Source organism: Eleginops maclovinus, chromosome 8 (assembly GCF_036324505.1).
Source record: "Eleginops maclovinus isolate JMC-PN-2008 ecotype Puerto Natales chromosome 8, JC_Emac_rtc_rv5, whole genome shotgun sequence".
Lineage (NCBI taxonomy): Eukaryota > Metazoa > Chordata > Actinopteri > Perciformes > Eleginopidae > Eleginops > Eleginops maclovinus.
Window position 1 is genome coordinate 20,594,987 of NC_086356.1, and position 15,996 is coordinate 20,610,982.

Consider the following 15,996-nt stretch of genomic DNA (forward strand, 5'->3'; position numbering starts at 1 on the left):
GAATGATAAACAAAGCAGTACAGACCGGCCCACAGACTAGTGAAGCAATGGGCCCCGAACAAAAATGGTCAATTTGTATCTTCTTTGTAACTTTATCTGAAACGTACAAAAGAAGAGACAAAAGTGCTTCAGTCAGATTGACTCTGGTAGAAAAACATGTTTTATTGATGTTACCAGTGAATTTTGCAGTTAATAGATACACTCTGAGAACAGGCAACAACTATAATATTGTTTTCACACACTGTCTTGTACCAGCCAAAGGACAGCAGTAGCACCATTGTATTCAGTTCCATACGATCACAGAGCATAGATACATTTAAGTGAGCTATGTCATGGTGGCATGGTGTTTTATAAATGTAAAAAACTGATCATAGTTTTAGTATAAAGCAGTACAATACAGTATGTAGTCTGTTCATTCTGGTAAAAGACATATTACAGACATCAGGACTAGCTGAGGTTAGTTAAAAGATACTATGATTACTTGATAAGGAAATTAGAAGCTCCAAAAGTTTTGGCCATATAAAATAATACCCAATCCAAACATTCGATCTGAAAGCTCTAATGCGCGTTAAATAGGTGAAAAACATACAAAAAGAGGTGGAAAAAAACAGCTAAAACAATGACTTCAAAATGTCATCAGACCAGCTCTCTCTCTGAACTTCTGCAGCTCTTATTCAGCATGTCACGACTACTTTTGTAGAGCAATGGAGTAAACACTGTAGAGTCCATTAGTTCCTCAGTGAGGTCAGAGCCTGAGTGCTGCAGGATCAGATGTTCAGCAGCAGAGCTGGGTAGATGAAGTCCTGTGCGTTACAGCTGTATGAACCTTCAAACCCAGAGCATATTAGTTTAACATATTCTTACAACGCTGTGCTTTTCTAAAACATTACCTAGCGTTCTTATTGGCTCTGATCACAGCTGTTCACAGCATGGCCTGGTATCAAAACATGTGAATACAGTGACAGAAGTTGTACTTTATGTCTCCCTTTAAAAAGCAAAACATCTTTTTTAGTTGTGATGCCAACAGTTCACTATGCTGCCGTGTTTTTGCATTGAACCTGATACATCAAGAAGCCCTTGTCGCCTTTCTGTAGGTTTTACAATCATTTTTGTGAATTCTCTCGCTCCTCCCCGACTGGCAACCAGGCAACAGACGGAGCATCTTAACTGCCTTCTCTTGTCATCAACTCTAAATGTCACAGACTCAAACCCCCATACTGTTTTTGGAATTTGTGCATATCACTCTGACAGAGGGGCTGTCAGATGGGTGAGGGGGCCCTCAGGGAGCTGCCCAGGGCCAGGTCTCCAAACACGTTGGTGTAGGAGGCTTTGAGGAACTGGACGTAGTTCTGCAGGCTGCGGTTGGTGGTGTCTGACTGCTCCAGACGGTCCTTCACATCCTGCAGTCGGCTGTTGTAGCGCCGCTCCACCTGAGCATGACAAATACACTTTACTGACACAGCTGATGCATACACATTTTACATCAACTATTAATGACCGCCCCTACCTCCTCTTTGCTGCGCCGCAGTTGGTTGATTTCCGAGGTTGTCCTGCTAAGTTGAGTCTCTAGCTCGATGATTTTGGACTGGGTCGAGCGCTCTTTAGTGGCAGCAAGTCCTCTGGTCTCTGAAATCTGGGGGATACAGTATATGATACATACATCAGACTTAATTACTGGCCAATAGAGGGTATACATACTACATATGTGATCCCTATATTTGATATCCCTAACAATATGCATACAGAGATACAGGCTCATTTAACAGCCGGACGTGCCCAACCTGCAGAAACCACCTGCTGGTAAGAGCTCATTTCTGACCACCCTGTTTTTTTTGTTTGTTGAAGAACCTCTTTCTCCCTCTTTGGTGTCAAAGCACATGTCTGAAATGATTGAGAAGGCTACGAGCTCTTAATGCTGAATTCATTCAACCCCACAGTGTGTTTGACCAGTGTTCAGGTTCAGACCTGCTGGTGAGCGTCACCAAGAGCCTCCTCCAGCTTCCGGCTCAGCATGGAACATTCCCGGCTCTTCTCTTCCAGGCGGAGCTGGTTACTGTGTATGGAGTCTTCCCGTTTTGCAATGATGGCCAGCAGCTCGAAATTCTGACTGCCAGCCTCCTCCAGCTTCCTGCAAGATCAACAACCATCAACACTCATTTAACTATACGGCATGTTGCAGAATAAACAGCTCACCTGTGCACTGGTGCTATCATTAAGATGGTTAGAGTGTTTTTTTCTAAGCTATTCCTGGCAGTTCAACTCTGAGGTACACAATAGGAGGTACATGCAGTGTGTAGCCTCAAGGTTTATTGCTTGTTTTGTCTGGAACTGAATATACACTCTATGACACGATGACATAAAAGTGAAGTCAGATAAAGGGTTTTATCATGAAATTATAAACTTTAACAGTAATGTGTCCAGAACAAAAATGTAAACATCGGATAAAGTCAGGTTCAAGGTTCATGCTTTATTTTGTTGACATCACACAGAGTGATTCTTTTAATCCATAAACAAGAAAAATACTTATTTGCCATGTTTTAGGATAGTTATAAAACATTCTCCATTTACCCAAGAAGAACTTTACAAACCAGACTTAACCTCCTCTGCCAAGACTCTTGATGAAACTTTAATCATAAAGGTTCATAGTGAAACAATTATGGATTTCAAATAGTTCATTTGAACTTGGTTCAAAGTGACTAAGTAAGTCTGAGGAGCAGACAGAGGGACTGACCTCTCCCCTGTCTCCAGGCTGTGCTGCAGCTGTCTGTTCTCGTCCAGCAGCAGCTTGTTCTTCTGTCTCAGGAGCTCCACCTGGCTTCCCTGCGTCTCCACCTAACACAACACAACCGTCATCACACGACCTGGACTCAGTATCAGAGCTGTTGTTTTCCTCCAGCTCTTCCTAAAACTGCCTGTGTGAGGGCTAGCAAAATTGATGTGGTACAATTAACAACCATCTCTAATGCTAGCTGAAATGAATTTGTAGGTGCAAATGAACAATCAACAACACGTGTGGAGATCAATAGTAGCCTCTGTCACATACCAACGGTGTATTAAGTGTGCAATTCAGAATTAAATGATTGCTTATTTTCTTCTCAAAATCACTCTGTGAATACCTGAATCATTTTCAACTCAGCACTTTAAGTTTTTAATCAGGATTTTGTGATGATAACTTGAGCCTGCATTTATTGCATATATACATATATAAAATCAAATCTAACTGTATTTATAGCACTTTTCATACACAAAGGTGACTCAAAGTGCTTCACAAACCAAACACATACTGTACACAACTTCCCAAAAAATAAATAATACTATCTTCCCCTTCCCAGCTGAAAGCACAGTAACTTTTTGATTAAAAAGAACACTTAATACCGACGCAGGACTGAATAAAACAGGAAAAAATAATAAAAAGGATAAGAATAATGTATGTATATATGAGTCTGGACCTTCACGCGGAGGTCGCTCAGGGTGGTGCTGAGCTCCATGCTGCGTCTCTCCTGGCTGCGCTCCCGCTCCTGGGCCTCCTTCAGCTGGAGTTCGGAGCGTCGTAAGGCTTCAGGAAGAGGTTCCAGCTCCGCAAGGCTCCCCAGCAGCTCCCTGCGCACCTCCTCCAGCTCCTGCTCCAGCCCCCCCCGCACCGCCTGGGCCTGCCGCTCCGCCTGAGACAACCGAGCACGGTACTCATCGGCTTCTCCACGGGTTTTTCCAACCTGTGCAGCACAGGGCAGAAAGAAAAACTGGCTGCAGACCACGGGGCTGTCCCAACCTCACACTGCTGCACAGCGGGATGGGACTGGGACAGTTTTATCCCACAGGCCATCAGACTGCTACACTCCTGAGCTCTGTGCCTTCACAACTGCATACCATTCATCTGTTTGCATCTCGCATATATACAGTATCTATAATTACAAATAAATGTCATTTTAAACATCAGTTTGCACGGACTACTCTAAAGTAGATGTGTGTTTCTGTAGTTGGTGTAAAAAAGTGGAATTATTAGATTTAAAGCGCTGTATGAACATCTTTACGTTTAAGAAAATGTATAAAGAAAGCGTAGTCAGACAGTATGAAGATGACCTTTGATTGTGTTCTGGTTTTATGTTTCTGTAAGTATTTGTAATTAATTTGTATTTTACTTTTTTTATTGTCATTTTTTTTTAAGAAGGGGCAGGTAAAATAAGATGTTCTTCTCTATGCTCCTTTCCAAAAAAATCTGTGTAAAGCTCATCTTTTCTATTTTACTTTTACTTATTTTTCTCTTCTGCATTACTTGCACATACGAAAGTCTTGCAACATTCTCTTGCACTATTCAATTTCTACTCTGTTCTTATTGGACTATTTTTATTGGTTTTTTGTATTGTTTTATTGTAACATACATTGTATAATGTCTCACACACATATGTTACTTATGTCACTTAGTTCTTTAAATTGCTGATCCTCCATATTAGCCATGGATGTGTCCTTATTTGTCTTTATGTTTGTTCTATCATTACTAATGCTTTCTTCTCTGTATTGTATAGGTTAGCTTTTTGCATGCTTTTACCTGCTATGCCAGTTTTTGCTGTAACACTGTGCATGTCCTGGCTGCTTATAGATATTTATGTTGTTGGAGGAGCCTGGCACTTAATAATGTATTGCAAATACAACACAACTGTAGATGTACATATAACAATAGAGCTTTGAACTTTGAACCTAGGAGTACAATGTGCTCCACACACCTGGATCTTGTAGCTGTCCAGCAGGCTCTCATACTGCAGGATGGAGGCTTTGACCTGCTGGAGCTCTGACTGAGACAAGGCCAGCTTCTCCTCCACTGCAGACGCTGTAGCCTGCCAGGAACACGGAAGGGATCATCAGTTATCAACAGATTTTCCTGTTTATGAGTCAATGGAAGTGTTTTGGAATGAAACATGGGCGTAGGGAGGCTATTACCCAGGACATTAAAGCACCACAACAGATATGTAGAAATGGGATCAGTGTGTGGTCTGTTTGCCATTCAATAAATGTGTCTTCACTGAATAATGATTAATGACAGCTTTGTTGGACTGATGGGGTTTCACCTTGAGGGCCTGGTTCTCCAGTTTGGCCCCTGTGCTGTCTGAGGTCAGTGCATGCAGGCGCTCCAGCAGGGCCTCTCTCTCCGCCCGGCCTTTATCCCCCGCACTCTGCAGCTGCTCCGTCAGCTCTGCTACCCGGCTGCATCCCATAACACAACGCTTATTAAATATTCATTAGTAGAACCAAAATAGTGGAGTTCTGAACCAGCAGATACTGGTCCCTGATTGGACTCTTTTACTTTTAGTAGTGTACACTTAGATGTCCCAGCTTTACTGTGTCTGTAGAGGGCCTCGAGGATTAATAGCATTATGAATATGTCTTTTTGTTGTCTGTCTTTAAAAAGCACTTCAGGCAACAGAAAAGGTGTCAGATATCAAAACGCTGAATGGCTGTGGACTTCTTCAAGTGTCTGTGTTTATTATCTTAACTATTTTAACAAATATTTACACTGAAGAGTTAAATATTTTCACCATTAAGTAGTTAGGGTTGGAGTAGTTACATTTGCAGGGTTTGTTGGTAAGTGGCAAGTTTTGGGTTGTCATATTGATGAATAATTTAATTTCTTAACTGTCTTAATTATGTATGTATTGATGATATATTATGTAAATACATTAGTTTTGTAGTCTGGGCTCCTGTTCTCAAGCTTCCTAACACTGATACGGTGACCCATTTCACATGTCTCCATTATGTCCCATGACTTAACTTGTATTTTTATTTTAAAATATTGTGAATAAATAGAAATTGAAGCTGAAAAATGGAAATGTGCCTCCTGCAGAACCACCTGTACGAACAGAAGCCTTATTTACAGGAGGGACTGCTCACATTCACTAAAGTGCAAATTAAGACTTTATGCACAAATTAAATTAACAACTGGTCCAGACGTGCTGTCTGACGGTGTCCACAGGGTGACAACACTAGTTTGACTTAGCAATTAATAACTGTCTTACTGAGACAACTACTGTTACTGTGATTAAACTAGCATTTGATAAAAATATTGATATAAATACATATTGGTTCACTTGACTTCACTGTTAATCTCATTACTAACCCCTTAAAATAATCACGTAATGATGGGGCGCGATCTAATAAGACCTATTGTTCACAATTATCATTTTGACAAAGCACTATTTGAACTGTTTCTAACTTTTACATTTGAAACCGTAGAAAATCTTCTAAAAGTTTAAAGGAAAATGATAAACCTGTCTGCAGTAACCTGTTCAACAGAGACAGCTCTATCTCCAGTCGACTCTTCTCCTTGTCTTCCTGGGCACGGCGACTCTGCCAGGCTTCAGCTGCAGACAGCGCCTCCAGCAGCTGCTTCTCCTGGGGACCACAAAGAGAATCACTTTTAGGTGGGAGAATCTGTAAAGTAACTAAAGGGATTAAATAAATGTGGTGGAGTAAAAGACCACACTATTTGACAAAAGTTCCTACGGTATGTGTTGTGCCATGTTTTGTGTGACTGACTTCCCAGAGGTTTATCAGAGCAGCATGCTGCTGTGTGGGGGGCGTACCATGTCCAGCAGCTGGACGCTCAGCTGGCCCGCTGTGTCCTCGCTGCGCTCCGCACGCTGTTTCTGAGCTCTCGTGGCTCGTTTCAGAGCATCCCGGTCTGCACTGGCCTGCCGCCTCAGCGCCCCCAACTGCTCTGTCAGATACTCCATCTCCACCTTCTGCTGGCTGGCTGCACGCTCCAGATTCTGAACCAATGGAAGGGATTAAACTTCCAAACAATTAGTCACCTTGATGACAGAAGAACTCAAACATAATTGACCAGTTAAATAATTGTAATAGTGATGGCTCATGCCAGGACAGACCTTTATCTGCACGGTCAGCCTGTTGTTCTCAGCCTCTTTGGTCCGCAGCTGTCCCTGTAAATGAGCTCTAGTTGACTCCAGACTCTTGGACAAATCAGATGAGCTCTTGGCATTGTCCTGCATGCAGAAGAATGTGCATCAGGGTCTACTATCTGTTAGAACAACCTGAAATATCTCAGAGAGATTCTGCTCTGTACCTTCTCACTGTCTAGAAGCCTGCACAGCTGATTCACCTCTCTGTCCTGTTCTTGAAGTTTAACCACAAGATGCTGTAAGGTAAAGCAAGGCAAACGTTATTTATGGAGCACATTTTACTCACAGGAGAAACATTAAATGTAGTTAACACGGAGAGACAGAAAAGGAATTATATATATGCCAAAATATATTGTAGAAGCTTCTAATGCACAATGTAATTAAAAAGACAAAGATAGATTTACTGGGCTTCTCCACCACTCACAGCGTTTCCTGCCTCTGTGTCCGCCAGTCTCTTCAGTAAGGCGTCTTTCTGCTCGGACCCTCGCTCTGACTCCACCTTCCCAAACACACACATGGACGTCACTCTGCTTTAGAAACATGTGCTGTAAACTGTTGCTGAAAGGTATTAGACACGTACTCAGGCACTTATTATAAGTAGCTTTGGATAAAATCCTCAGCCAAATGAAATGTAATATAATATATCAGTCAATGTGTTTTAATGTTTATGGAAACATTTGATGAAATGCAATGGTGCTTTTTACATTCATTTGTTTGTTTGTTTGTATTTCCCTTCAGGCTGTTGTTCCTCAAGAGCAGGGACGTGCAATCTTTTTTCACTGAGGGCCACATACAGAACAACATACGAAGGGCTGGGCCCCTCACTAGAGGTGAGGTATATCACTTTAGAGGTTAAGTTATAAGTCAGTAAAATCAATCAAATGTAGGTAAATGATGCTTGAATATAGAAAACAGCCTCCATCCCAGCTCCCTGTAGGGTTTCATTTATCTCTTTACTCAAAGTGTTGGCAGGTCCTCCCTTAAACAGAAGCCTCAGACTGATTATAATAAGGGGAAATATGAAGGGTCTATTTCAAGCTGGTTATGGAAATAAGTTATCGGGCTTTTTTTTATCAACCAGGACTTGTTGAGCATTTTTTCAACTTTAATTGACTGGATTAATTTGAACAAATGGGCTTATTAACATGTGAATACTCCTGTGTAATATATGTTTAGATATATACTGTATCTAATAACTACAATATAAGAAAAGCATACTTTTGGAGTTTGCTATGGCTCAATTAAAAATGGACAACTAAGGCGTAGTTTGGACACCCCTACTCTCATGGTACAGTCTTGAACATAGAAATAGAATAGAAAATACATCATGAGCATCACACAACTAATGAGTGCGTCTCCTGTGGATCCTTCATGGCACTCAGCAGAAGATCTGAGACAGCGTTCAGTGATCTCCCTCCCCATACCTGGGCCCTGTGCTGCTCTCTGAGGAGGTGCCGCAGAGTTTGGTTTGTGGACTCAAAGGCCTCCAGCTTCTGTAGCAGCAGCTCCTTCTGACGGGCCAGGCCTGCAGACTCAGAGCCGGACAGTCTCTGCAGCAGACACATGTAAACCCTGACATCATGCATCATATGATATAACCACGTTAATATAAAGCTTTATTTGTGTCCGCATTTCATACAGCAGGTGCATCTCAAAGGGCTTTAAAACCTTTTGGCACAGATGCAGCATTATTGAACACTTCTAGGAGCACCAGGACGTAAAAGGTATGATAATAAAAATAAAATTCAATAAAATAAATAATGATCCGTCTCCGTAACAAAAAAGAAGACATAATTCAAAATGAATGAATACAATAAAAACTAAATGATAATAAAATAATAAACAAATAATAAAGTAAAGACCAATTCAAAAGGGGATGTCACTAATACATTTTTTAAATAAACAAATATGAATTAAAAGTCAATCAATCAAAGAACACCCTCTGTCCTCAGACCTTCACATCTGACAGGGAAATCTCCCAGAGGAACCAGCAAGTTAAAGGGGGAACAACGGAGAAAAGCTATGTTGTCAATGAACTTTACATTACAAAGAAATAATGCTTAAATATAGTGCTCCCCTTACACATAATAACTCATCAATTGGTCAAGAGGCTATAAAAATAATAAAACTATACTAGAAAATTCTGAGAAATGTTAAATGTGTGACTGCAACTTGGATGCGCAACCCGATGCTAACATTACCCCCGCAGAGAAACTATTAATAGCATTAGTTGTATTGTTAAGGTACAACAAAGAATATCCAGAAATACAAAGTAGCTGACTGTTTGAACTGTTTATCCATTACATTTTTGGATTCTTGTACCACATTCCTGCATCATTTCTGACCATCTTCAGATCACCACTGGATTGAGTTAACGACCGACAGGTGTGTTCAAAGATTTTGATGTGATTTTAGTGTATTTCGTGTCAACAACCGGACGAGTAGCAAATCAATATTTGTGGTGGATGAAGGAGAATAAGATGAGATACAGTGACGGAAATCAGTATTTGATCCCCTGCCGATTTTGTTAGTTTGCCCACTTACAAAGACATGAACAGCCTGCCATTTTAATGGTAGGTTTATTTTAACAGTGAGAGACAGAATATCGGAAAGATTATCAGCCAATATTTTAGGGTACATGGACCCCTCCATCCTCCCCTCGATGTGGTTAATCGCCCTGTCCCCTTAGCAGATAAACCCCCCCCAAAGCATCATGTTTCCACCTCCATGCTTGACTGCTGGGGATGGTGTTCTTGGGGTCATAGGCAGCATTTCTCTTCCTCCAAACACGACATGTGGAGTTGATGCCTAAGATCTTGATTCTGGTCTCATCTGACCACATCACCTTCTCATAAGCCTTCTCTGAATCCTTCAGAGGATCACTGGCAGACTTCAGACGGCCTATACATGTGCCTTCTTGAGCAGGGGACCCATGCAGGCGCTGCAGGATTTGAATCCATTACGGCGCAGTGTGTTACCAATAGTTTTCTTGGTGACTGTGGTCCCAGCTGCCTTCAAATCATTAGAAAGTCCCTCCTGTGCAGTTCTCGGCTGACTCCTCACCTTTCTCATGATCACTGATGCCCCAAGAGACCAGATCATTGATCGTGGAGCCCCATATTGAGGGCGATTGATGGTCATTTTGTGCTTCTTCCATCTTCTAATAATCAAACCAGTTGTCTCTTTCTCACCAAGCTGTTTGCTGGTGGTCTTGTCTTCTATTCCAGTCTTGTGCTGGTCTACAATCTTTTCCCTGATGTCCTTAGACCTTAGTTCCACCATGATAACAAGACCTGTCTATGGTCTGGCCTTCGGTGGAGAGGTTGTAATCTGATTTATTGACTGTGGACAGGTGTCTTTTATCCAGGTAAAGAGTTGAGTAGTACTTTCTTAAAGCGGGGGACAGAACTCTTGTTGGTTTCAAGGGGATCAAATACTTATTAAACTCACATCAATTTATATCTTTTTTTTAACGTACATTTCTGGATTTAGTTTTTTATATTCCGTCTCTCACTGTTAAAATAACCCTATCATAAGAATTACAGACTGTTCATTTCTTTGTAAGTGGGTAAACTTACAAAATCGGCAGGGGATCAAATACTTATTTCCTTCACTGTAAGTATGTCGAATACTAGACTGTGTGTGGCTCCGCCAGTCCCACAGAATAAAGATAAAATATTAATATAATATCAACAGTTATCCTAGTGATTTATGAAAGCTAATCTGTAGCACTAGAGGCCAGTGGTTGCCCTACAGTGAGAGTCAGTGATACTCACGGTGCCAGCAGCAGAGCATAGTTTGGAAACAGAGTCCCTCAGGGAGGAGACCTGCTGGGCTGCTGCTGCCCCCTCCACCTCAGCCCCCACCAGCATCCTGTGCAGAGCTGCTTTGTCTTGTTGCAGACTGGCCATGTCACCTCTGCAGGGAAAAACAGGAGCAAGAGTCCGGACTCACTCTGGTTCCCACTCAACTGGAGATACAGCAGAAATCCTTCCAAGACACCAAACTTTACACCGGCAGACAAACGAGGTCCACCAACATACTGCCCTCATCAGGATATCTGACCACAGTGGCGTTTGAATGATTTCATTGTTTTCATGTCTTAAAATAAAACTACAATGATCTCTGAGCAATCTACCCGATAAGTCTTTCCTGCCAACGGCAAGAGCAGTGTCCAAAGTGTCTTCACAAGATCCCATGCACATTTATATTTCCTTTAATATGCAATTTCTTGCACACTCAATGTAAATAATACCGTATTCCTATATTTTGTTAGCTTTAATTGGCCCTTCGTAGTGTTTATTTCACAGATAGTCTTCAGATATATAGCGTATCTTTCACTGTCAACGTGAATATATTTTACTTTTTAGTTCAGTTTTATTTTCTATTTTGAGATGTTTCTATTTTATGTTAATGTCTGTTTATTTCATACTCTTTTTCGTTTTCACATTCTGTGCAATGCCTTGTTGACATGCTTCTGTTACAAAAAAAAATTGGGATCAATAAAGTGTATCTTATCCTAAGAAGAACAAGAAGAAGCAGAGGAAGTGTTTGTGTACCTGTTGTGGTCGCTCTCCTCCAGCATCTTTTCCATGGACAGGCGCAGTCGTGAGTTCTCTCTCTCGGTCTGCTGCAGCTCCTTGCTCACCTCCGCCAGCTCCTCCTCCTGCTCCTCCATCACCCTCTGGGAGACACTCAGCTGCTCCGACTGTCGCTCCAGTAGCTGCTCCTTCTTCCGCAGCTCCACCTGTACACACACACACACACACACACACACACACACACACACACACACACACACACACACACACACACACACACACACACACACACACACACACACACACACACACACACACACACACACACACACACAGTTACTGTGCTTCCCGTGTTCTTCACCAAGACTCCCTCAATCGACATCGTGGTGTGGTAACTATAACTTTATAAAAAGCATGTACTTCTCTGGACTCTGTCTCATGAATGAAACTGCTTGTGTGTAACCATCACCAGTCACCATTCAGTTTGCACAGCTCTTAACCCTCAAATGGGCAATCACATCTGAGTATTATCTAACCTGATTGGTATTATCTATATTACACCCATAGTACACATTAGAACCACCCTCTGACAGCCCTATTACATAGTATCTACACAAGTATCACACTCGTATGGCACTGTTATTACACCCATATTTCACATTAATATACCCATGGTACATCATGGTTACACCAATATTGTACCCATAATACTCTTTTATTAGACCCATGTAAAACTAATATTACAACCATTTTACACATATGTGACACAGTCTGTTAAATGACAGAAGCCATTTAAGGGTTAACTCCACATCTTGAATAAAATGACCTTTGATGAAAGGAGGGACCTCAGCAGCCCTTTCTGGTCATATTTTTTGCACATTTTATTTTGATTTAAATGCAATGTAATTGAAATAGCATCACACACACAACAGTTAATATTGTTGTGTTTCGGGTGCACCATAGTGGCAATTTTTTTTTTTTAAAACACAGAGACTCAGAGGTGAATGGTCAACCTATTTGTGGGTAGATAAAATAGTTTCAGCTAGAAGCCATGGCAATGAAATTATTTATTGCATTTTCTTACAGGACCCATCAGACATGATTTTGACTTTTAGTACCTAGTATGGGTATTACATTTCCCATAATGCAACTGCATATTGATCTTATCTTCCATGAGACCCTCCCTCTAAATACTCGTCTTTCAAACTTTATGTCCCAAGATGTAGCACGGCTTTCATCAATCACATAGGTTCACTTACTTCCCTTCACATGACAAGTGGACTGATCTGAGGGCCCTATAGCATCCACTATTGGAAAAACTATTCCAAGCAGCAAGTTGTAACTTTAGAGTAATAATTTTAATATAATGACCTAATAGCTGCTTTGAAACAATCACTGCCTACAAGCAAACAATGAAGCATCAATGTCTGAAGTAAAAATAAAATTCCGAAAACAAATATGAGGCCAGTATAATGCGAGCTCTGTTCATGAGGAAGCCTGATGACACTGACCGGCTCAGATCAGAGTGGACGGGGGAGGAACTGACCTCGCTCTTCAGAGAGCTGACCTCCGTCAGTAAGCTTTCGATCTTTCTCTCATACTGGCTGATCCGCCCGTGCAGCCCCTCCTCTTCCTCCGATGTGAGGTCAGCGAGTCGCAGCGCGGACTGGGAGTGTTCAGGCTCTTCATGGAGCGGGGGGGTGATCTCAAGGCGGTGTGTTGGACCCTAAGTGCACATTACACTGTCAGTAACAGCAAATCTTTACCTGCAGGAGCAATATTTAAAAATCTAACAGAGGATGATATTTCTGTCCTTGGATGTGTTGTACCTCCCACTTGTATGAAGCGTCCCGTATGGGAGCCTTTCCCGGTGGGATCCATGGAACTCGAGTTTTGACCTTGGCTGTAGGACGGAGGTTCCCTCTGTCCACGTTGGTCTTCTCCTTTATCAGAGTGCAGAGAGAGCAGCAGCATGTCACTTCAGCCCTCTACGCTGCATACAAACTAAATTACACAAGAACAGATGTGTACTAATACATATACACTATATAGACAAAAGTTTTAGGACACCTACACATTACACCTACAGGAGCCTACAGGAAGGCTTTCTACAGGATTTTGGAGTGTGTTTGTGGGAATTTCTGCCCATTCATTCAGAAGAGCATTTGTGAGGTCAGACACTGATGTTGGACGAGAGGGCCTGGCTCTCAATCTCCATTCTAGTTCATCACAAAGGTGTTCACTGGGGTTGAGGTCAGGGCTCTGTGCGGGCCAGTCCAGCCAGTTCTTCCACACAAAACCCATCCCTCCATGACTTTATGGACCTTGCTTTGTGCTCTGGGGCACAGTCATGCTGGAACAGAAAAGGGCCTTCTCCAAACTGTCTCCACAAAGTTGGAAGCATAGAATTGTCCAGAATGACTCGGTAAGATGAAGCATTAAGAACCCCCTTCACTGGAGCTAAGGGGCCGAGGCCAACCCCAGAAAAACACCCCATAGTATTATCCCTCCCCCACCAAACTTGGGGAGTGAACAATGGGACTGAATGAAACACCTGAATTCATTGATTAAGAGGAGTGTCCCGATACTTTTGTCTATAAAGTGTGTTTATACACTGTATGTTCATTGAACTGATCAACATTGTACCTTGCTGTTGTTGTGATATGTTGTTTTAACGTTTACTTATATAATTGTATTTTTAATTGTATTATCCTGTTAACTCTTATCTGTTGCTGCTTTAACACCTGAATGTCCATATGGGGATCAATAAAGGTCCATCTTATCTTATCTTACTACAATATGTTGAGTTTCACAAAATTTGATCAGAAAATAAAGAAAAAGATCTGGGTAGTACATGTCTTTAAAAGATGCAAATGAACAATAAGAAATGAAAGTAAATACAATAAAGACATGCCAGCATGAGTAAGTGTGTGACCTGGGGCTGGCCGGCAGGACTCCTCTGGCTCTTCACGTGCACATGGAGCGGTGTGGACTCGCTGATGTGCAGATGGATTGGAGGAGAACTCGATCCAGTTCTCATTGCTTTCCTCTGTGAAACCATTCCAAACAATTTAACATCAGAATGTACAAGATAAATTAGAATTAGGGTGTTAACATGACTTTTGAGGGTCCCACATATTATTATTAATATAATAATGCACAATTGCAAAATATGACAGGAAATGTTGGAATAACTTGATTGCAATATATAACAGCTTTCCCACTACAGCAGATAAGGCAGCTAACATTTTCTGTAGAAATACATATTTCTAATGCTTCTAATGTGGCTTGTGTAAATGCTAGTATGTCAAACAGGGTAGGAGATTTGTTTTCAGAATCTTAGAGGCAAAATCAGCAGAATGGCAAAAATGTTTGGAGATTATACAGTGTATTTTGCGTTCTTTAAGGCAATTTATGACATATGTGATGGAACAGAGTAGAATGTGTACAATGCATTAATGAACAAATATTTCAACAAGTTGCAGAACCCACTAAATCAAAACAAAATCATAACAAATGCACTGACAATATTCTAAGTTACATAAAAATTTCAGCAATGACTATGGATGATTGTGTAGAAGTAGCCTACTGTACACATTAGCCTGCCATCGACTTTAGCTTATTAGCTACACACAGCCATTCTAGCGTCTGTGCAATGACAAACAAATTCTCCGTCTTACCATGAGAAACGAAATTATATTCGTCAGGACTTGAAAATAAATGTCATAAGCAGAGCAGCGTTTTTAGTTTAGGAGTCCAAATGAACAAGTTAACATAAAGATAACATAAAGTCTGTTGGAGTGAAGTCTTCAATAAACTTCAACATGTAGTGACGCTTGTGGTTCTCTGGTTGGTCAGTTTAAAGCAGGTGACATCTTTCTCCTACAGTGATTGGACCAGAATGGACATTGTGACGTTACTTAGCAACAAACAGCTCCACAAGCTGTGGTAATATCAAAGATACACAATATGTCAAGATGAATCCCACACCATGTATACATATCAGCTTCACAGAAATGTGCAGAAAGTAAAATAATAGCCCTCTTACCAGGTGAACTGATTTAAGACTATTTTCTAAATAACTGTAGCCTACATTTGTTTGCGGAAACTAACCACCAAAATACAATATCAACAGAAAACTTACTAATTATTTACATGTAAGCCAACGAGTTCTGAGACTCTTATTGAGCTTAAACTGAAGTAGTACGTTAAATAGACCACTGGGTTGCAGTAGATAACTATTCATGCTCATGTTTCCTTTATTGTCTTCTTCTGTTCCCTTCTCATTCCTTGCTTTATTTCAGTAAACCAGTAAACTGCTACATGAACTCTATGAATGACAGTCATGAAAGTAAAAGTATATTCAATATAAATTCTAAAACCCTCTGTCTTTTTTTGAGCATACATTCAATCCAACATTATCCCTATCCTACTAATAAAGACCACATTTGTTCCCTACAAATAACTTTCGGTGAATTCATTTCTCCATTTTGTCACGAGTAGAAATGTGACTTCCTAATAAATCTGATTAAATCAAATTAGTC

General features: G+C 41.1%; 1 protein-coding gene across 1 annotated transcript; it reads right to left on the reverse strand.

Annotated features, from left to right (window-relative positions):
- Nucleotides 1-147: 147 nt before the first annotated feature.
- Nucleotides 148-15,282, reverse strand: odf2a (outer dense fiber of sperm tails 2a). Its single transcript, XM_063888945.1, has 19 exons — nucleotides 15,133-15,282; nucleotides 14,388-14,501; nucleotides 13,282-13,395; nucleotides 12,999-13,178; nucleotides 11,471-11,658; nucleotides 10,688-10,829; nucleotides 8,336-8,461; nucleotides 7,336-7,410; nucleotides 7,076-7,147; nucleotides 6,879-6,995; nucleotides 6,576-6,761; nucleotides 6,275-6,384; nucleotides 5,064-5,199; nucleotides 4,722-4,832; nucleotides 3,450-3,713; nucleotides 2,732-2,832; nucleotides 1,966-2,128; nucleotides 1,508-1,633; nucleotides 148-1,430 (listed from the first exon to the last, which is right to left on the reverse strand). The coding sequence occupies exons 1-19, from the start codon at nucleotides 15,133-15,135 to the stop codon at nucleotides 1,260-1,262; spliced, it is 2,499 nt and encodes an 832-aa protein (XP_063745015.1). The 5' UTR covers nucleotides 15,136-15,282; the 3' UTR covers nucleotides 148-1,259.
- Between the last annotated feature and the right edge of the window lie 714 nt (nucleotides 15,283-15,996).